The 21,813-nt window shown below is 46.2% G+C and overlaps 2 protein-coding genes across 7 annotated transcripts in view; one reads left to right on the top strand and one right to left on the bottom strand.

The window, feature by feature from the left end:
* nopchap1 (NOP protein chaperone 1) overlaps nt 1-21,813 on the top strand; it is a 42,107-nt gene that overhangs the window by 867 nt on the left and 19,427 nt on the right. Inside the window, exons 2-4 of one of the 2 annotated variants that reach the window (XM_048554596.2) lie at nt 35-118; nt 5,721-5,857; nt 11,743-13,856. In XM_048554596.2, coding sequence (XP_048410553.1) covers nt 35-118; nt 5,721-5,857; nt 11,743-11,931 — 410 coding nt within the window. In that variant the 3' untranslated portion in view covers nt 11,932-13,856. Of the gene's footprint in view, nt 1-34; nt 119-5,720; nt 5,858-11,742; nt 13,857-21,813 lie in introns of those variants that run through there. The other variant, XM_059654763.1, reaches the window with a different exon arrangement.
* Nucleotides 16,197-21,813, bottom strand: part of LOC125463442 (mitochondrial 10-formyltetrahydrofolate dehydrogenase-like) — a 116,743-nt gene continuing 111,126 nt past the window's right edge. For 2 of the 5 annotated variants that reach the window (XM_059654758.1, XM_059654762.1), the window contains one exon: nt 16,202-19,812. In XM_059654758.1, coding sequence (XP_059510741.1) covers nt 19,757-19,812 — 56 coding nt within the window. In that variant the 3' untranslated portion in view covers nt 16,202-19,756. Of the gene's footprint in view, nt 19,813-19,843; nt 20,482-21,813 lie in introns of those variants that run through there. The other 3 variants (XM_059654759.1, XM_059654761.1, XM_059654760.1) reach the window with 3 other exon arrangements.

The following is a 21,813-nucleotide window of genomic DNA, read 5'->3' as shown; positions in this document are numbered from 1 at the left end:
CGCCCATTGTAATCTCTGATATTTTTTTCGGCAGGTTTCAGGCAGAGCCTCGTGGTGGATCCAGCTCATTCCCGGAGTTTAACCCGGCCCCAGATCGTCAGGGTCGGAAGAAGCAGCGGTGAGTGCCCCCCCCCCCGCCTCCCCGACACAACACCGAACGCCCCTCAATATCCCGAAACTCCCACCACCCAACACCTAACCCCCAACAACACCTAACCCCTCCCCCACCCCCACAACACCTAACCCCCTCCCCCACCCCCACAACACCTAACCCCCTCCCCCTCCCCCACCCCCCAACAACACCTAACCCCCCCTCCCACCCCCCAACAACACCTAACCCCCCCTCCCACCCCCCCACAACACCTAACCCCCCCCCACAACACCTAACCCCCCCCTCCACCCCCCAACAACACCTAACCCCCCCCACAACACCTAACCCCCCTCCCCCCCCCAACAACACCTAACCCCCTCCCCCCCCAACAACACCTAACCCCTCCCCCCCCCAACAACACCTAACCCCTCCCCCACCCCCACAACACCTAACCCCCTCCCCCACCCCCACAACACCTAACCCCCTCCCCCTCCCCCACCCCCCAACAACACCTAACCCCCCCTCCCAACCCCAACAACACCTAACCCCCCCTCCCACCCCCCAACAACACCTAACCCCCCCCACAACACCTAACCCCCCCCCCACCCCCCAACAACACCTAACCCCCCCCACAACACCTAACCCCCCCCTCCCACCCCCCAACAACACCTAACCCCCTCCCCCCCCAACAACACCTAACCCCCTCCCCCCCCACAACACCTAACCCCCTCCCCCCCCACAACACCTAACCCCCCCTCCCCCCCCCAACAACACCTAACCCCCTCCCCCCCCCCAGAACACCTAACCCCCTCCCCCCCCAAGAACACCTCACCCCCCTCCCACACACCCCCAACAACACCTAACCCCCCTTCCCCCATCCCCCAACAACACTTAATCCCCCTCCCTCCAACAACACCTAACCCCCTCCCCTACCCCCAAACAACACCTAATCCCCCACCCCCCAACAACACCTAACCCCCTCCCCCACCCCCCAACAACACCTAACCCCCTCCCCCACCCCCCATCAACACCTAACCCCCTCCCCCTCCCCCCCAACAACACCTAATCCCCCTCCCCCCCCCAACAACACCTAATCCCCCTCCCCCCCCCCAACAACACCTAATCCCCCTCCCCCCCCCAACAACACCTAATCCCCCCCCCCAACAACACCTAACCCCCCCCTCCCACCCCCCAACAACACCTAACCCCCCCTCCCACCCCCCAACAACACCTAACCCCCCCCACAACACCTAACCCCCCCCACAACACCTAACCCCCTCCTCCCACCCCCCAACAACACCTAACCCCCTCCCCCCCCCCAACAACACCTAACCCCCTCCCCCCCCCCCAACAACACCTAACCCCCTCCCCCCCCCAACAACACCTCAACCCCCTCCCCCCCAAGAACACCTCACCCCCCTCCCACACACCCCCAACAACACCTAACCCCCATCCCCCAACAACACTTAATCCCCCTCCCTCCAACAACACCTAACCCCCTCCCCTACCCCCAAACAACACCTAATCCCCCTGCCCCCACCCCCCAACAACACCTAACCCCCTCCCCCACCCCCCATCAACACCTAACCCCCTCCCCCTCCCCCCCCAACAACACCTAATCCCCCTCCCCTCCCCCCCCAACAACACCTAATCCCCCTCCCCTCCCCCCCAACAACACCTAATCCCCCTCCCCCCCCCCAACAACACCTAATCCCCCCCCCAACAACACCTAATCCCCCTCCCCCCCCCAACAACACCTAATCCCCCTCCCCCCCCCAACAACACCTAATCTCCCCCCCCAACAACACCTAATCTCCCCCCCCCCCAACAACACCTAATCCCCCTCCCCCCCCCCAACAACACCTAATCCCCCTCCCCCCCCAACAACACCTAATCCCCCTCCCCCCCCCAACAACACCTAATCCCCCTCCCCCCCCCAACAACACCTAATCTCCCCCCCCCCCAACAACACCTAATCTCCCCCCCCCCCACAACACCTAATCCCCCTCCCCCCCCCCCAACAACACCTAATCCCCCCCCCCAACAACACCTAATCCCCCCCCCCAACAACACCTAATCCCCCCCCAACAACACCTAATCCCCCCCCCCCAACAACACCTAATCCCCCCCCCCAACAACACCTAATCCCCCCCCCCCAACAACACCTAATCCCCCCCCCCAACAACACCTAATCCCCCCCCCAACAACACCTAATTCCCCCCCCCTAACAACACCTAATCCCCCCGCCAACAACACCTAATCCCCATCCCCCCCCAACAACACCTAATCCCCATCCCCCCCAACAACACCCCACCCCCCCCAATAACACCTAATCCCCACCCCCCCCAGTAACACCTAATACCCACACCCCCAACACCTAATCCCCCCCCCCCCAACAACACCTAATCCCCATCCCCCCCCAACATCACCTAACCCCCCCAACACCTAATCCCCACCCCCCCAATAACACCTAACCCCCACCCCCTCCAACAACACCTAACCCCCACCCCCCCAACAACACCTAACCCCCCTCCCCCCCCAAGAACACCTAACCCCCCTCCCCCCCCAAGAACACCTAACCCCCCTCCCCCACCCCCCCAACAACACCTAACCCCACACCCCCCAACAACACCTAACCCCCTCCTCCACCCCGCCAACAACACCTAACCCCACACCCCCCAACAACACCTAACCCCCTCCTCCACCCCGCCAACAACACCTAACCCCACCCCCCCAACAACACCTCACCCCCTCCCACACACCCCCAACAACACCTCACCCCCTCCCACACACCCCCAACAACACCTAATCCCCCACCCCCCAACAACACCTAATCCCCCACCCCCCAACAACACCTAACCCCACCCACCCCAACAACACCTCACCCCCAACAACACCTAATCCCACCCCTAACAACACCTAATCCCCCCCCCTAACAACACCTAATCCCCCCGCCAACAACACCTAATCCCCATCCCCCCCCAACAACACCTAATCCCCATCCCCCCCCCAACAACACCTAACCCCCCCAACACCTAATCCCCACCCCCCCCATAACACCTAATCCCCACCCACCCCATAACACCTAATCCCCACCCCCCCCAATAACACCTAATCCCCACCCCCCCCATAACACCTAATACCCACACCCCCAACAACACCTAATCCCCCCCCAACAACACCTAATCCCCATCCCCCCCCAACATCACCTAATCCCCCCAACACCTAACCCCCACCCCCTCCAACAACACCTAACCCCCACCCCCTCCAACAACACCTAACCCCCACCCCCCCAACAACACCTAACCCCCCCCTCCCCCCCCAAGAACACCTAACTCCCCTCCCCCCCCAAGAACATCTAACCCCCCTCCCCCACCCCCCCAACAACACCTAACCCCACACCCCCCAACAACACCTAACCCCACACCCCCCAACAACACCTAACCCCCTCCTCCACCCCGCCAACAACACCTAACCCCACCCCCCCAACAACACCTCACCCCCTCCCACACACCCCCAACAACACCTCACCCCCTCCCACACACCCCCAACAACACCTAACCCCCCCCACCACCCAACAACACCTAATCCCCCACCACCCAACAACACCTAATCCCCCACCACCCAACAACACCTAATCCCCCACCACCCAACAACACCTAATCCCCCACCACCCAACAACACCTAACCCCACCCCCCCCAACAACACCTCACCCCCAACAACACCTAATCCCCCTCCCCCCAACAACACCTAACCCCCCCCACCCCCCAACAACACTTAATCCCCCACCCCCCAACAACACCTAATCCCCCTCCCCCCCCCCCAACAACACCTAACCCCCTCACCCCCCCCCCAACAACACCTAACCCCCTCACCCCCCCCCAACAACACCTAACCCCCTCACCCCCCCCCCAACAACACCTAACCCCCTCACCCCCCCCCCCAACAACACCTAATCCCCATCCCCCCCCAACAACACCTAACCCCCACCCCCCAACACCTAATCCCCATCCCCCCCCCCCAACAACACCTAACACCCACCCCCCAACACCTAATCCCCATCCCCCCCCAACAACACCTAATCCCCACCCCCCGCAACAACACCTAATCCCCACCCCCCGCAACAACACCTAATCCCCACCCCCCGCAACAACACCTAATCCCCACCCCCCCCCAACAACACCTAATCCCCATCCCCCCAACAACACCTAACCCCCACCCCCCAACCCTAATCCCCCCACCCCCCCAACAACACCTAACCCCTCCCCCACCACCCAAACAACACCTAACCCCTCCCCCACCACCCAAACAACACCTAACCCCCTCCCCCTCCCAGCCAACAACACCTAATCTCCCCCCCCCAACAACACCTAACCCCCTCCCCCACCGCCCCAACAACACCTAACCCCCACCCCCCCAAAAACACCTAACCCCCTCCCCCACCCCCCCAACAACACCTAACCCCCTCCCCCACCGCCCCAACAACACCTAACCCCCTCCCCCTCCCCCCCCAACAACACCTAATCCCCCCCACAACACCTAATCCCCCTCCCCCCCCCAACAGCACCAAACCCCCACCCCCCCAACAGCTAACCCTCACCCCCCCAACAACACCTAACCCTCACCCTCACCCCCCAACAACACCTAACCCCCACCCCCACATCCCAACAACACCTAACCCCCTCCCCCTCCCAGCCAACAACACCTAATCCCCCCCCCCAACAACACCTAACCCCCTCCCCCCCCCCCCAACAACACCTAACCCCCTCCCCCTCCCCCACCGCCCCAACAACACCTAACCCCCTCCCCCTCCCCACCACCCCAACAACACCTAACCCCCTCCCCCTCCCCCTCCCCCCCAACAACACCTAACCCCCCTCCCTTACCCTCCCCAACAACACCGAACCCCACCCTCCCCAACAACACCAAACCCCCCCCACCTCCCCAACAACACCTAACCCCCCACCACCCCAACGCCTCACCCAACCCCCCAACAACACCTAATCCCCTCCCCCAACCCCCCAACAACACCTAACCCCCAACGCCTAATCCCCTCCCCCACCCCCCCAACAACACCTAACCCCCAACGCCTAACCCCCTCCCCCACCCCCCGTACAGCGCCTAACGCCCTCCCCCACCCACCCAACAACGCCTAACCCCCTCCCCCACCACACCCTTATCCCCCTCCCCCATTTCCCCCTCCCCACTGCACGCCTATCCGTTAACCGCCTCCCCCAAACCCCTGCCGATTATCTTTAAAACCCTTCCACTCCCCCCCGCGCCCCCCCCCCCCCGCCGCAACTCTCAACACGGTCCCTTTCTCTTCTCCACCCCCCTTCCCCATTCTCTTCCACACCACCCCCCCTATGTCCCCTTCCCTATCTCCTGAGACATCACTCCGAGCCTGCTCCCAGAAGTTATTGGGGCTGTGAAGGGAACACTTGGCTGGCAGCAGTCATTGTGCCAGTATAGTAATTACTGCTCTGAGACCCACTCTGCCAGGCTCCAAGAAACACTGTCACCCTCTCTCCAGGCGACATCTCATTCATGACAGTTCAAACATTGCCATCTCTGATACCACCCAGCATGCTTAAATTTTCACGTGTACCTGTCCTGCTTTGATTCCAGTATTGGACAGACTGCAGAACTTCTTGCCACAGATGGCCAGAGCAAATCAGGAACTCTTAAAGCAGATGGAGATATCCAAACCGGGTCACTTTGACATTGAGAATATAGAGGATTGTCCCGATAAGGTGATTGAAATGGTGAGTGAGCGGCACGGATGATAAACGCTGACACCCATGCTATTGTCATTTGTTGATAATGCTCTCAGCAGGGGTAGTTAATGATTACAGAGTACGTTGCATTGTTGTCTATTTACTGTTTTCTCTCTCTACATCTGAAGGGAGAGCTTTAAAATCCTGAGACATTTTGACCGTTTTTGGGAGAGGTGGAACCTGGACGTGTTGCATCCCAACAGTCTTGTGAGAGGCCGCCTGGATTTAAACTAGATTAGCCAGGACTAGGGAGGGTGGAGCTGTCACAATAAGTTAAGGGGAGCAAAAGTGAGATGGAACTAAAATTTGAAACAGGAGTGAGTGTATGTGGAAGGCATTGGAAATGAAGGCTACATGTTAAAAGTTAATTAGAATGTATTTTCATGTAAGGAGTCTGAGCATTAAGACAGATGGGTTCCGGGTACAGATAAACACATGGCAGAATGATATCATAGCTATCAGCCAGACTTGGCTTTAAGATGAACAGGACTGACAGCTCAACATCCTCGATTTAGACAAGGTTGGAAGGAGGTAGAAAAGAGGGAATTTGCAATATTGATCGGGAATTTATGAGTGGAGTGAAGAGGATAACTTGGAAGGATCATCAATTGATGCCAAGTGGGTAGAAGTAGAAATAAAAATAAGCACAAAAGAGGCGATGATGCTGCTGGGAATTGTTCCCTCTAATTTTATTACCAGCGGCACAGGCCTCTCAAACCCATGTGCAGCAACAAGTTCCAGAATCAAAAATCAATGCAGTGATTGCCTAGTGTAGAACATCAGAGCAGCTGCATGCGTAGCTTAAAGAGAACATTGCAGTTGGATTTGTACTGTAGACCCCCTCCCCCACCAAACAGTCGGGGAGAGAGAGAGGATCAAATATTTAATCAAATTTCAGGCTAGTGTAAGGCAGTAATTGTAGGTGATTTTAACTATTCAGATATTAACTAAGATATGTGGAGGGCAAGGTAGAGAAGAAGCAAAATTCTTAAAATGTAACCTTTTTAGATAATGCAGGCAGTTCCTGAGTTGCAGTCAGGTTCTGTTTTTGAGTAAGTTTGCAAATTGATTTGTGTGCAGGTCAGAACGTGAAGCAGGATGATATAAAATAACTGTTAGTAAGTGTGCGGAAGTGTTCATAAGACCATAAGACACAGGAGTGGAAGTAAGGCCATTTGGCCCATCAAGTCCACTCCGCCATTTAAATCATGGCTGATGGGCATTTCACCACCACTTCCCTGCACTCTCCCCGTAGCCCTTGATTCCTTCTGAGATCAACAATTTGTCGATCTCTGCCTTGAAGGCATCCAACGTCCCGGCCTCCACTGCTCTCCGTGGCAATGAATTCCACAAGCCCACGACTCTCTGGCTGAAGAAATGTCGTCTCATTTCAGTTTTAAATTTACCCCCTCTAATTTTAAGGCTGTGCCCGTGGGGTCCTAGTCTCCCCGCCTAACGGAAACAACTTCCTAGCATCCACCCCTTCTAAACCGTACATTATCTCGTAAGTTTCTATTAGATCTCCCCTCAACCTTCTAAACTTTCATGAGTACAATCCCAGGATCCTTAGCCGTTCATCATATGTTAAACCTACCATTCCAGGGATCATGCGTGTGAATCTCCGCTGGACACGGCCCAGGGCTAGTATGCCCTTCCTGAGGTGTGGGGCCCAAAATTGGACACAGTATTCTAAATGGGGCCTAACTAGAGCTTTATAAAGCCTCAGAAGCACATCGCTGCTTTTATATTCCAACCCTCTTGAGATAAACGAGAACATTACATACGCTTTCTTAATTACGGACTCTACCTGCAAGTTAACCTTTAGAGAATCCTGGACCAACGCTCCCAGATCCCGGATCCCAAATCCTGCTTTACGAATTTTCTCACCATTTAGAAAATAGTCCATGCCTGTATTTTTTTTCCAAAGTGCGAAACCTCACATTTACTCACATTGAATTTCATCAGCCATTTCTAAATCTGTCTGCAGCTTCCCCACCACTTCAGTACTACCTGCCTGTCCACCTATCTTTGTATCATCGGCAGAGTTCGCCAGAATGCCCCTAGTCCCTTCATCCGAATCATTTAATGTATAAGGTGAACAGCTGCGGCCCCAACACTGAACCCTGCGGGACACCAATTGTCACCGGTTGCCATTCCAAAAAAGAGCCTTTTATCCCAACTCTCTGTCTCTTCTGTCAGACAGCCAATCCTCAGTCCAAGCCAGTAGCTCACCTCGAACACCATGGTCCCTCACCTTGCTCAGCAGCCTCCCATGAGGCGCCGTATCAAAGGCCTTTTGGAAGCCTAGATAGATAACATCTACTGGGTTTCCCTGGTCTAATATACTCGTTACCTCTTCAAAGAATTCTAACAGGTTTGTCAGGCACAACCTCCCTTTACTAAATCCGTGCTGACTTGTTCTAATCTGACCCTGCACTTCCAGGAATTTAGAAATCTCATCCTTGACAATGGATTCTAGAATTTTACCAACTACCAAGGTTCGGCTAATCGGCCTGTAATTTTCCATCTTTTGCCTTGATCCTTTCTTAAACGGTTGGGGGGGGCGGGGTTACAACAGCAATTTTCCAATCATCTTGAACTTCCCCTGACTCCAGTGATTTTTGAAAGATCACGACCAAAGCCTTCACTATTTCCTCCCCCACCTCCCTCAGAACTTTGGGATGTAGGCCATCGGGGCCAGGAGATTTCTCAATTTTTAGACCTTTTAACTTTTCTAGCACTTTCTCTTTTGTAATGCCTACTGTACTCAACTCTGCCCCCGGCTCTCCCTAATTGTTGGCGTACTACTCATGTCTTCCACTGTGAAGATTGACGCAAAGTACTTATTAAGTTCTTCAGCTATTTCCTTATCTCCCATCACTAGCCTTCCAGCATCAATTTGTCAGCCCATTGTGTCAGAACTTTAAAATTAATGTTAATATACCGTTGTATGGGATCGCATTCATAAGCACAAGTGCTTGTAAGTTGGGAATTCATTGTACGTAGAAAACCCAACTAGGGAGGGGGTTAGTTCCAGAGCTAATATTCGGAAATGAATCCGAACAGATGGCAGATGTATCAGTAAAGAAGCGTTTTAGAAATAATGAACATAAGTCTGTTAGACTTAATATGCTTTTGGAAAAGGGTAAAGGTGGGCAGGGAATAAAATTCTAAACTGTGGAAAAGCTAACTTTATTTAGATAGGATACAGTTTAGCCCAGTTGTACTGGGACCATTTTAAAACTGTCAAAAGCAGTAGGTGGCATTCAAAGAGGGAATTGTGAGAGTACAGGGCAGGTATGTTCTTATGAAAACACAGGGTAGGACCAGGGCAGGGAATCCTGGCTGTCACGTGACATTAAGAGAAAAGAGAAGTTTATTGTAGACACCGAGTGCTGAATGTGGCAGAGTTTCTTTGAGGGGTATGAAACAGGCATGGTAGGAGCATGAAAAGGAAGCTGGGAAAGCCAAAATTCTGCATGAAAAAGCATTCGAGGATAGAATAAATTAAACTAAAGAAAGTGTTATTTAAAAATATAAAGAGCAACTAGGGAAACATTAGGGACCAAATAGACAATCTGTGTGTGAACCCAGTAAAATGTGGACACAGTTCTGCATGAATGCTTAGAAGGTTCTTCATAATGGAAAAGGACAACATGGTTATAGGCATCAACATGTTTGAAATGTTAGATTTATATGGAGAGAAGGTGCTATTGGGTTTTGTACCCTCAGAAATGGATAAATCTCCGGGCATAGATCTTGTATCCCAAGCTGTTAAAGGCAAAGAAGAACATAACTGGAGCCCTGGCATCAAATTTCAAATCCTCTTTGGACACAGTAAAGGTGCCAGAGGACTGCTACTATCTTTCCCATCATTAAAAATGGGAGGAAGTGATAGCTGGGAAATTACAGGCCAGTGAGTCTAACTTCACTGATAGTAGGAACTGCAGATGCTGGAGAATCTGAGATAATGAGGTGTAGACCTGGATGAACACAGCAGGCCAAGCAGCATCAGAGAAGCAGGAAGGCTGATGTCTTGGGCCTAGATCCTTCTTCTGAAGAAGGATCTCGGTCCAAAACATCAGCCTTCTGCCCCTCTGATGCTGCTCGGCCTGCTGTGTTCGTCCAGCTCTAAACCTTGTTATCTCAGTCTAACTTAGATGTTGGACAAGTTGTTAGACATAATTTTGAGGGACAGGCTATATCTGCACGTGGAGAGAACAGGGAACATTAGCATGGATTTATTGAGAGGTCATGTTTGACAAATAAAGTCTGTCATGGCAAACTTGTCTAGAAAGTAAAAGCCCATGGGGGATCCAAGGCAAGGTGACACATTGCTTCCAAAGTTGTTTGAGTGGCAGGAAGCAGAGATGATAATACAGGGGTGGTAATACTGTAGCAAAAAGTGTGTTTCTACTGGGGTTCTGCAGAGCTTGGTGTTGGTGCCTTGCTGTTTGTGATGCACTTTAATGATTTAGACTTCAACGTAGCAGGGTGTAATCGGGAAGTTTATGGACGATATTATAATTTGCAGGATAGCAAATAGTATGGAGGATAGCTGTAGAGCAAAGCAACAACTGGTCAGGTAGGCATAGTAGTGGCAAATGGAGTTCAGTCCAGAAAAGTGGAAGCATTTAAAGAGCGCTAAGAAGTCAATGGGTTATATCGAGCGATAGGTCCTGGAAAGTAATGAAGATATGAGACATCTGATTTGATTATCCACAAATACCTGACGGTAGCTGAGGCAAAGAATGCAAAAACAAGGAGATTGTGCTGGAACTTTATAAAACACTAAATAAAAACCAAAAGAACTGCGGATGCTGTAAATCAGGAACAAAAACAAAGTTTCTGGAAAAGCTCAGCAGGTCTGGCAACATCTGTGAAGGAGAAAACAGAGTTAACAATTCGGGTCCGGTGAACCTTACTGAGTTCTTTTTCTGAAGAAGAAGGGTCACTGGACCCAGAACGTTAACTCTGTTGTTTCATTCACGGATGCTACCAGACCTGCTGAGCTTTTCCAGCAACTTCTTTATGGGCCACAACTGCATGCAATTTTTATAGGAAAGATGTGATTGCGATGGAGGGGGTGCAGAGGGGATCTACCAGGATGCTTCCTGGGCTGGAGGATCTGAGTTATGAGGAAGGATTGGATAGGCTGGAGGATGTCCTTTTGAGCAGTGAAGGTTGAGAAGGGACGTGATAGAGATGTATAAGATTATGAGATGTAACGAAAGGATGGATAGGAAAGCAGTTTTTCCATTAGTAGAAGAGTTATCATCTGGGGGAATAGAACTGAGGTAAGGTGCAGAAGGCTAAGACGTGAATTGAGGATAATTTTTTTCTGACTCAAAGAGACTGGAACACACTGTCTGAAAGGGTGGTTGAGTCAGACATTTAAGCTCAACATTTAAGTACTATTTAGATATTCACTTACATTTCCATAGCCTCCAAGGGCCTAGACCAAAAGCTGAAAAATGAGATGTGTAGTTAGGTCTTCATTGATTGTTACAGTCTTCTGTATGATGATTCTTTCCCTTGCCCCTCCTCTCTCGGCTCTTCCAGTTCCCCATCCTCTTACCCATAATCCCGACCCTGACCTCTCTGCAATTTGTCTGTGTGCCTGTCTTATTACCCCTCAGTTGTCTTCTCTTTTTCTTTCTCCCTCACTTACCCCTCTCTGAAACACATTCCCACCTCACCCTCCATGATCTAAAACCTCTGGAACATCTTTGTTTACTTTGCCCTCACTTATTCCCCTCCACCCTCTGAACATGCCCCGTCTCACCTTCCCACCCGAACCACTTTCCACAGTCTTAACATACTACATGCCCAGTTCTTCCCTGACACTTCTTTTACCTGTTGTACTGTTTCAGAATGTGTCTCTGTTTGAGATGAATGATTCTGATGAAAGTGGAGATGAAAAATTAACTTCTGAGGATGAGGATTCTCAGTGCGAGAGTGATTTGCTTGGGGAAGTTACTGAAGCAAATCTCAAGCTACACAGAACCCAGAGACAAAAGAAATGTAGAATAGAAGTTCTGTCAAGTGATGGCAACCATTAATTATCCAAAGGAGCCTGGATTACGGTCATTAATTTCTTCATGTTTTAAAAGGGATGCAAGTGATGCCATGTACTGCATGATTCGATTGTTCAGTCCTCAGACTCACTATTAACAGTCACACTGGACCCAGCAGCAATCACTAACGTGTCTGAATGGATTACTAGAGCATCCATCTTAGCCAAGAGACTGATACTTCCAGATCAATTATCTTGCAAAGGAATGGGCCAAATGAATGACTTTCCAGCGAAGTAGCACCCCACACCCGTCATTGCATGTTATTTGTATACCTCATGTCAGCTGGTGCACATTCAATGGCCAGTCAAAACAGGCAGCCTCTGGATATAACAGTGCCTGATGGTCCTGACCATTATGGGTCTGCTCTTCTTGTGAACCATTTCTAATGGAAATAATTTCACCAAATGCCCTGGTACTGAAGAAACTGAAAAAAAGCCCTCTGGTATAATAAGCTCTGGTTTAGTGTTAAGCTCCGCTATGACCAGGAAATAGATGAACTAAGTTAATGCTACCCATTTGATCCAGTCAGTTTATGGCGTTAGAGATGTTGAAAAGAGAATTGACAAGTGTTGTAGTTTTTGAAAAGTGAATCAGTAAAATGAGCACAATTTTGTAAAAATGACATTTGAGGTGATAACCAAACATGTATGAGAATCTGTACACTGGGAGTATTTACCAAATCAACCCATTTCCTGGCACAGCTAATGAAAACTGATAGCTCACCTTGCTGAGAAATCTTCGTAATTATGAGCTGGTGGATAATTTTGCTCAATTCCAGTAGATCATTAAAGCAATGTCCTGTAACTTTATTTTTAGAAAATACCAATTTATATTTTGATATACCATGTAAAGTGATTTGACAGTGACAGTACTATATCCTGTAATCATTATAAACAATCTTGAGTATTATAATCCTTGTGAACAGACTGACTGACTTGCTAAGCCTATGTTACAAATTCACTGGCTCAGGGATGTGCTTTGTCTGCAACACTGATCACTTCTCAATTTGGTAGCAGATCTTCTTCAAATAATTCATAGCAGATTGCAGCTGTAGGTGCTAATTTGATTCCATGATAGCATTCAAACATTTATCACTTCTGTCTGTCTTGCAACACCAGATCGGACAAGCAACCCACTTCTGTCATCGACATCTCCTGATCCTGACCCAGCTTATTGATGCATTTTTTTTTCTCTGCCTTTGTGTTTGAAGATACTTCTTCGAGCTCTATAACCTAATGCATTTTTCTATCAAATCTGACTGCAGGAAACCTGGTAGAAAGGTGGTTCAGCTGATCTTTGCTGTCTGCAATCTCATCACTTGTGCATGGCTAATTGAATTTTTTTTCTTTATTCCTCATTCTTCTCCAAAAGCCCCACCCTCTTGAGTCACCTCCTTAGCATTCAGTAAGGAACTGAGCAGCTCTGGTTTCTTGTGGTTTAGTGACACATTCTGATTCTGCATGTGTGGAGTTGTTTTCTGCCTAGTTGTTGCAGTTTCTGCACATGCACTTCTTGTCCAGGTTCAAATGGTGGAATTGTTAGTTGTCATGAACCTGTGTCCAGCAGAGGGTGTAAAACTCTGATAAGTGTGAATGAAGTGCTCTTCCTCACTGGGGAAGGTTAGCCAGTGTGGTTTCCACCTGTTGTCTGGGTGAAGCTTCTTTCATTTGCATCCAAAAGTTCCAAATTACCAAGAAAGATTCCTTGTGAAGGATGTATAAGTAAGGATAGTGAAAAACTGATTAAACTAGGGTTGAGAGAAAAGAATGATTTATGGACATGTTCTGTGTATTAAAATAATGGTTTCTTTGTATGGATGAATGACACATTTTGGTGTAACTAATTCTGTATTCAATCGTTTCAGTAGTATTGCTGAATGTCTCTTTTCAGCAATACTCTACTTCTGTATGATAACCTTTTATATTAATTCATATTTCTTTTTAAATAAAAATTTATTTGAATTTACTATCCAAAGAGTTGTTCTTGCCTTGTAGTTCTAAGTTTAACCTGAACCAAAAAATCTGAAAACTTAGTTGCTGAAGTTACCTTTCTCTAATAGTATATTTGAATTCTGCCTGAAAATTGGTTTATCCACTACAGCATGCTGTGACTTATTCAAACACATACAAAAGCTATAGGAACAAATTTTGGCCATCTTGTAATGAGTTGCTCATCACTCTGCAAATTTAAGCAACCCTTGAAGAGAGTTGTACATCAGTTATTCTTACGAATCTGGATGGACTTCATATGATGCATTTTGCTAATGATTGAAGAGACCAATTTGAGAGACAAATTCTGCCACCAATGACTCATACTTTGAGATGTTACTGTGACTTGTTATTTTGTGTTAGGGCCTGTTCCAAAACCACCATGTTGCTATTTTTCTAGTGTCTTCTGGGTGTGAAAATCAATGTTTAGAGTCATCATATCACATTTGAAAACATCCTTGAAACAAAACTTTTATGCATCCCATCGATCTGTTGCTACCTTACCCACAGACCTTGGATACAATGACCATCTTTCATCCTCTGAATGTGCCTGAACCAGCAAAGTTACCTCTGATTTGAGCACCAGTCTTCTGGGAGAGATTTACCCTTAAGAGGATTTTGTGATTTTTGTCCTTCCACTTGATGCCCAGATTGTGCTGCAAACAGTGAAAATAAGATTTTAAATTATTTCATGTCAGCTATAAATTGCCCTTTTTTCCATTCATGAGTGTCATCCTTGGTTGTCCTGCGCTGATGGTGAGCTACCTCAGTTGAACTGCTGAGTCAGCTTGATGTTGTTCTATCCACATTTCCACATTGGCCAAAATGTAGAGTCAGTTTTTCTTATGACTGATGTTCCTTGTCTGAGACAACTCCATATCATTAGTGTTTTTAAAGTAATAAAGCATCCCAAGGTGCTTCACTGAAGCATTATTAAACAACACGACACTGAATTGCATGAGGCAATAATAGAGCAAATGACCATAAGTTTAGTCGAAGAGACAGTTCTTAAAGAATGTCTTAACTGAGATAAGTAGAGAGATTTAGGGAGAGGTATTCCAGCGTTTGGACTGAGGCACCTGAACTTTCTTGTGAACTGAACAGATGTGAAAATTGGTGCAACACAACCTCTATAACAGAACTTGCCTTGTCCTTGTGCCACTCTGCCTTCATTCAAAACTTACTGTATCTCTAACTTTTCCCAGTTCACAGACAACCAAGTCCACAGATCCAGTAGTAACAAAGGGAGTAGGTGGAAGTGGGGGTTGTTCCTGTTTCTAACAGTGGCAGCATATTAATGTTATTTTTGCCATCTTCATGGCCAGCTGCATGCATTTTAATGTTCCTAATTCATGCCAGAATGGCACAATGGAATATTTAAACTATGTTAAGTTTGAAATAAGTTGATATGATAGATTCTTTGAAATCTCAATTGACAATCCTCCAGTTCCACATGATGGCTTTCAGAAGTTTTTGTTTGAATATTTTCTTGTTCCTAAGATATGGGTGTTGCTGACAAGATTGTCCTTGCTCATTGCCCTAGTGGTGACAAACAGCTGCAACTCATGGAGGTAAATGCTATTGCTTAGAGCAGTGCTCTTGGGTGAATACTTCTCGTGTTCATCAGGTAGAGTAAACTTTGAAAACTACTTCTGCTAAAACTAAGTTTGACTTAATTGACAGATTGGATAAACTGGGTTTCTTTCAGATAGAGGAGGCCAAATGAAGATTTAATTCAGGCATTTAAGATTATTAGGGGCTTCAGTGAATACATAGGACAAACCTTATTTCATTAGTTGATGCTAGGTTAATGGTTTTCAAATACTTGGTGGAAGAATTAATGAGGCACAGAAGACATTTTTTTTCACCATAGTCTGGACATGGAATGGGGATCTGCTCTTACAGGTTGAATGGGTGATAGAGCCAGAATCTTCAATGCATTTTAAGTGCTGAGCGTTTTGTACTAAGAATTGTAAAGCAAAATTTAAAATACCACCTCTCTTCCAGCTGGCATTTTTCCAACTCCTTTCATTTTTAAACACAATTCTGTTTAACTTACATGATCAGGAAGTAGTCATTGATGCTTGATTATTGAGTTTTATTTACTGAATCAAAGCTGACAGGAAAGTGACCAGGTGTCTGGCACTTCCTGAATGTACAGTAGGAGTCCCTGCATTCCATGACTAACAATCCATTTATAAGATCACATCTTAGAATCACAGAATCCCTACAGTGTGGAAGCAGGTCATTCAGCCCATTGACTCCACGCCGACCCTCCAAAGAGCATCCCACCACCCAGACCCAACCTCCAACCCTATGAATGTAACCCTGCATTTTTCATGGCTAACCCACCTAGCCAGCACTGCAGGCAATCTAGCACAGCCAATCTACTGAACCTGCACATCTTTGGCTGCGGGAGGAAACCAGAGCACCTGGAGGAAACGCATGCAGTCACAGGGAGAATGTGCAAACTCCACACAGACAGTTGTCCAATCATGGAATCAAACCTGGGTCCCTGGTGCTGAAGCAGCAGTGCTAACCACACAGCCACCATGTTATTTTTAAAATTCATTCATGGGACATGGGTATCATAGACCAACCAGCAAATTTTGCCTGTCTGTAGTTGTCCTTGAGAAAGTGGTGGTGAGCTGCCTTCTTGAACTGCTGCAGTCCATTTGCTGTGGTTTGACTAACAATGCAATTAGGGAGGGACTTACTGGATTTTGACCCAGCAACAATGATGGAATAGCCATTTCCAAGATGGTAAGTGGCCATGTCCTTCTAGATAGCAAATTTGGAAGTGCTACCTAAAATTTTCTGCAGTGCATCCTCTCGGTATTACACACTGCTGCTACTGAGTGTCCATAGTGGAGTGAGTGGATGCTTGTGGCTGCAGTACCAACCAAGCTGACTCTTGTTCTCTGCTTCATCCAATGTGTTTCGTTCATGGAATTTGAGAAATTTCACAGAAAACAGTCTGTCACAATTAGCATTAGCATTTAATAAAAGAAATAATGTCCTAGACCTTTTGACCCAGAATTATCCCAACTGTATTGGACAGGTGGGTAGCTGAGCACATATCTATCAGCCCATTCAGATTATCCTTGACTACACCATGCAATTTTGCGCCCCAACACAAAATCTTGAAGACAGGCAATGCTTCATATTTCATTTTAGACTGAAGGATACAAATTTATGCAAATAATTTATACAATGGGATGAAACTCAGCACAGTCACATGTGGGGAGACACCCACAAACAAGGCCCGTACGATCAATGAATTTACTCCAGGACATATTAGACACAAGTGAGTTAGAACAACCAAAAGCAATGGCCACAAATCACAATCACTGAATATCCAGCATTAAGACCAGTGAAAATTTAGAAAGAAACTGGCTCAACATCAGCTGGAATGCATAGCAAAGCTTTATTTTTACTAAATTATGTGATGCATGCTTAGACCGCAACTAGTAATTTTTACATACATGATGAATAAATTCATATTAGTGAGTTGTGAAAACAAACATAAATGGAAATTTAAGCCATTTTAGAGCAGAAACAGTAGATCTTCTTTGCCCACAAAGCTGCAGAGACAGTAGTGGCTCATAAGGTGGGGTGGGATCAGTTCCTCATAACCCAAGATCACATATATAAGCTAAATGTCTTCATTGAAAACACTTAGTCCCTGTGATTTCTCCTGGACTAGACTTGAATTTGATGGGATTAGAAAACATTTTTTTGCAGTATGTTCTTCCCAATTGTCTGTTCTTTCTTTTCTCTTTATTGTCTCCCAGAAAATGAGCCGAGTGCAGGACGGAAGTATCCGTTGCGATACTTTGGTCATCATTGCATGTGGGGCAATCTGATGGATCAACTTTTTTTTTAAAACCTACTCCATCAGTTTTAAAATGTCGATTTTGCCCTAATTCACCATCACATTAACTCCAAGAAGTAGTGCTGCATTGCAGTTCCAAGGTTCATTTGTCAATTATTAATATTCTGTAGCAATCAAGTGGAAGCATTGTGAGATCACTTTTCAATGAATAGTTGGACAAACAACAAAATAGTCAGGACTAAAGGCAGGTATATAGATTAATTGCCATTTAGAAATTCATGCATTGGAAATCTTCTTGCACAAATGAAGCAAGTTCTTAACAGGACACGTGAACATAATAATATAAACACACTTTTAGACACATGAAACTACTGGATTAACCAGTATTTATATGACATTATGTGTATATTACAAAACACAATCTTGACGCATATGCCTACAGTCAAGACGTATGCAAGTTCCAGGGAACAGGTATTCAAATTTACAAAGGTACAAAATATTGAAATTATTCAAAATTAAAGCTTATTATGCAGTTCAAATGCTATGATGCTGTCATCTGTGTTCACTGTAAGATGATATATATTAAAAGGCACTTCATTGTGATCATGTGCAAATAATTTTGTAGTGATACTTGGCAGCACCAATATCTGGACAAAAATATAGCAGTATATTATTCTACAACTATTAATGCAATAAGATCAGAATTTGATGACACCACCCTTTCCTCCATATCAGGTTTTGTCGAACACAATAAATGATCTTAAATGGTCAGTAAAATTACAGAATTATAAAAACCAAATGTTTAAGTGTTCGGTTCTGGTGCTCAGCTGTATTGAGTTTACCTACAGAATTTTCCCAAATTTAGCCCAAATTCCAGCAAACAAGTTTGCAGAATTTCAAGCAAAAAAAAATCACATTTCTATGATATTTTGAGATCGTTAGATAACTGCAGTGGCCGTGCACAAAACTGCCCACAGCCCAGGTTGAATTAATCACCATGGTGATTTTCCACAATTGCAGTCGTTTTCAGACCATTTAGGAAGCCCTTTATTAAACTCTCGGTTTTATATTAAAGGTGTAAATACACCGATAGACAACTTTTAAAACTCAGAATTAAACTGATACTGTACACCACTGTAATTCACAAATGATGCAGTACAGTCACTTTCACTTAATTAAAATAAAGTGCTGGATAAAACATTAATTAATTTTGCTTGTGATAAACCCAATAGCAGCTCTACTACAATAAAACTGCACCGGTTATCACTTTAGATAGTCTAAGGAATATTTTAAACTCAAATTTAAAGAAAAAGTTTAAAAACAGCCTGATTGTACCAGTTCATGGAAGATAATACATATATAATCTTGAGGGAAAATTTAGAGAGAATACACTTTGAAGAACTGGTGCAATTTTGAAAATTATTGTATGCCTAATTATTGATTGCACCCACAAAGCAGAAACTTTTGTCTGAGATTTTAAACTAGTGATTATTTAAAAGTATTTTTGATGATATTGAGGCACACAGAGATGTCAATGCATCAACAATGTAAACAGGATTATAATTTTAGCTTCTCTTGGGTGCCACCATTAAAAGCAAGTAAGTTACAGTTGTCCCCCAAGGTTCAGACTGTATAGTACAGTTGTCGCGTAGGATTCAGTCTGTATAATTCAGGTGACCCCAGGGTTCAGTCTATACATAGATAAAAGACCCAGCAGGTATGGTAGCATCTTTGGAAAGAGAAAGCGTTAATGTTTCCAAGTCCAATAAGACATTTCTGTCGAATGCTTTCCTCCAGAGATGCTGCCAGACCTGCTGGGTTTCCACAGAGACACTTTTTATTTTAGATGTCCAGTATCGCAGTATTTTATTTTTATTTCAGTCTGTACAATTCAGTTGTCCCAGAGGATTCTGACTGTATGATTTAGCAGTATCTTTACTGGATTAAGTATAGCCAGTGTGTACAAAGATATTCCTGCAGTATGGTTCTAATACTCAACAGTTACGGCTTTAGTTCGTAGATATTCATGAAGAGCTTCCTCGCCTAAAAATGGAAGAAAAAAACAGATTTAGATTTAGAAATTTTATGAGTCTTAAAATCAAACACCTGGCTGATCAAGTTGTCCTCTTCTGTAGTTGCTGGTGGTAATTTTCTTTTAGACTCACTCTGCAAATATATGCTGTCACTCTAATTAGTGCATAGTTGTTCAAATGTTCAGTCATCCTGTCCCCTATAAGATTTTAGGAACTTTCCTACAACTGATAGTAGACTTGGAAACCAATTGAATAGCATAAGTGACATCAGTGGGTTTCCCATCCAAGGGACAATTTGTGAACTGTCCAGACAATCATAACTAACGTATCATCAGTTTTCTCACTTCATTCTTTTAACATGCTGGAGAGTTTTCTATTTGTATAATCTTACTAGTTCTGTTGTAATTTTTTTTGTATTTAATCTAGTTAGTTCCTCCTAACGCTTTATTTCCAGTTTGCCTCATGACTCAGACGGTGGAATTTGAATTCAATAAAATATCTGGAATTAAGAAGCTAATGATGACCATAAATCCACTGGAGAAATCCGTCTGGTTCATTAATGTCTTTTAGGAAAGAAAACTGCCATCCTTACCCGGTCTGACTCCAGACCCACAGCAATGTGGGTGACTCTGAACTAGGGATGGGCAAAAAATGCTGCTCAGCCAGCGATACCCACATCCTGTTAATGAATTTTTAAAAAAAACCTTACTGTGAAGATATATACAAAATAGCTATTTAAAAGAATGAAAGGTGACTTTATTAAGAATATAAGATCCTGAGGTTTAGATATTGACAGGATCTTTCCCTTTGTGGAAGAGACTAAAACTAAGGAACACAGTTTAAAAACTACAGATCATAGAATCCCAACAGCGTGGAAACATGCCATTCAGCCCAACAAATCCACACAGACCCTCAGAGCATTTTACCCAGACCTCTCCCTATAACCCATCTAATTTACACATCCCTGAATACAATGGGCAACTTAGTATGACCAATCCACCTAGCCTGCGCACCTTTGGACCGTGGGAGTTAACCCGAGCACCCAGAGAAAACTCACTCAGACACAGGGAGAATGTGCAAACTCCACACAGTCGCCCAAGGGTAGAATCAAACCCAGGTCCTTGGTGCTGCGAGGCAGCAGTGCTAGCCACTGAGCCACCTTGCCACCCTGAATCTTGCATTTAAGATAAAAGTGAAGAGAATTTTTTTTTCTCAGAGTCTCATTCACTTGTGAAATTCTCTTTCCCAGTAAAGAACAATACGTCATTTAGGCAGATTTAGACAGATCCTGGATTGTCAAGGTGGACATGACAGGAGAGTGGAGTTGAAGCCACACGCAAGGCAGCTATGATTGTCAAAGACAGTCAGAGTTATCCAGAATAGAAACAGACCCTTTGGCCCATCATGTTTATGCAGATCAACAAACATCAAGCTACACTAAGCCTCCTTAGCTGGACTTGATCTGCAGCATTCTATGTCCTGGCATTTTATGTACTCATCCTGATTCTTCTTAAATATATTTGGCTCCAGCACCCCCTCAGGCAGCAAGTTCCATATATCTACCACCCTCTAGGTGAAAAAAATTTCCCTCCGATCTCAAAACGACTTGCTCTTTTTGAGCACGCTTGAGTGGCTGAATGGCCTACACTTGTTAGAACATAGAACAGTACAGCACAGAACAGGCCCTTTAGCCCACAATGTTGTGCCGACCATTGATCCTCATGTATGCACCCTCAAATTTCTGTGACCATACGCATGTCCAGCAGTCTCTTAAATGACCCCAATGACCTTGCTTCCACAACTGCTGCTGGCAACGCATTCCATGCTCTCACAACTCTCTGTGTAAAGAACCCACCTCTGACATCCCCTCTATACTTTCCTCCAACCAGCTTAAAACTATGACCCCTCGTGTTAACCTCTTCTGCCCTGGGAAATAGTCTCTGGCTATCAACTCTATCTATGCCTCTCATTATCTTGTATACCTCAATTAGGTCCCCTCTCCTCCTCCTTT

Source organism: Stegostoma tigrinum, chromosome 25, assembly GCF_030684315.1.
Source record: "Stegostoma tigrinum isolate sSteTig4 chromosome 25, sSteTig4.hap1, whole genome shotgun sequence".
Classification (NCBI taxonomy): Eukaryota; Metazoa; Chordata; class Chondrichthyes; order Orectolobiformes; family Stegostomatidae; genus Stegostoma; species Stegostoma tigrinum.
Note: the sequence above shows the minus strand (reverse complement) of the source record. Positions and strands in the feature narration are given on the sequence as shown.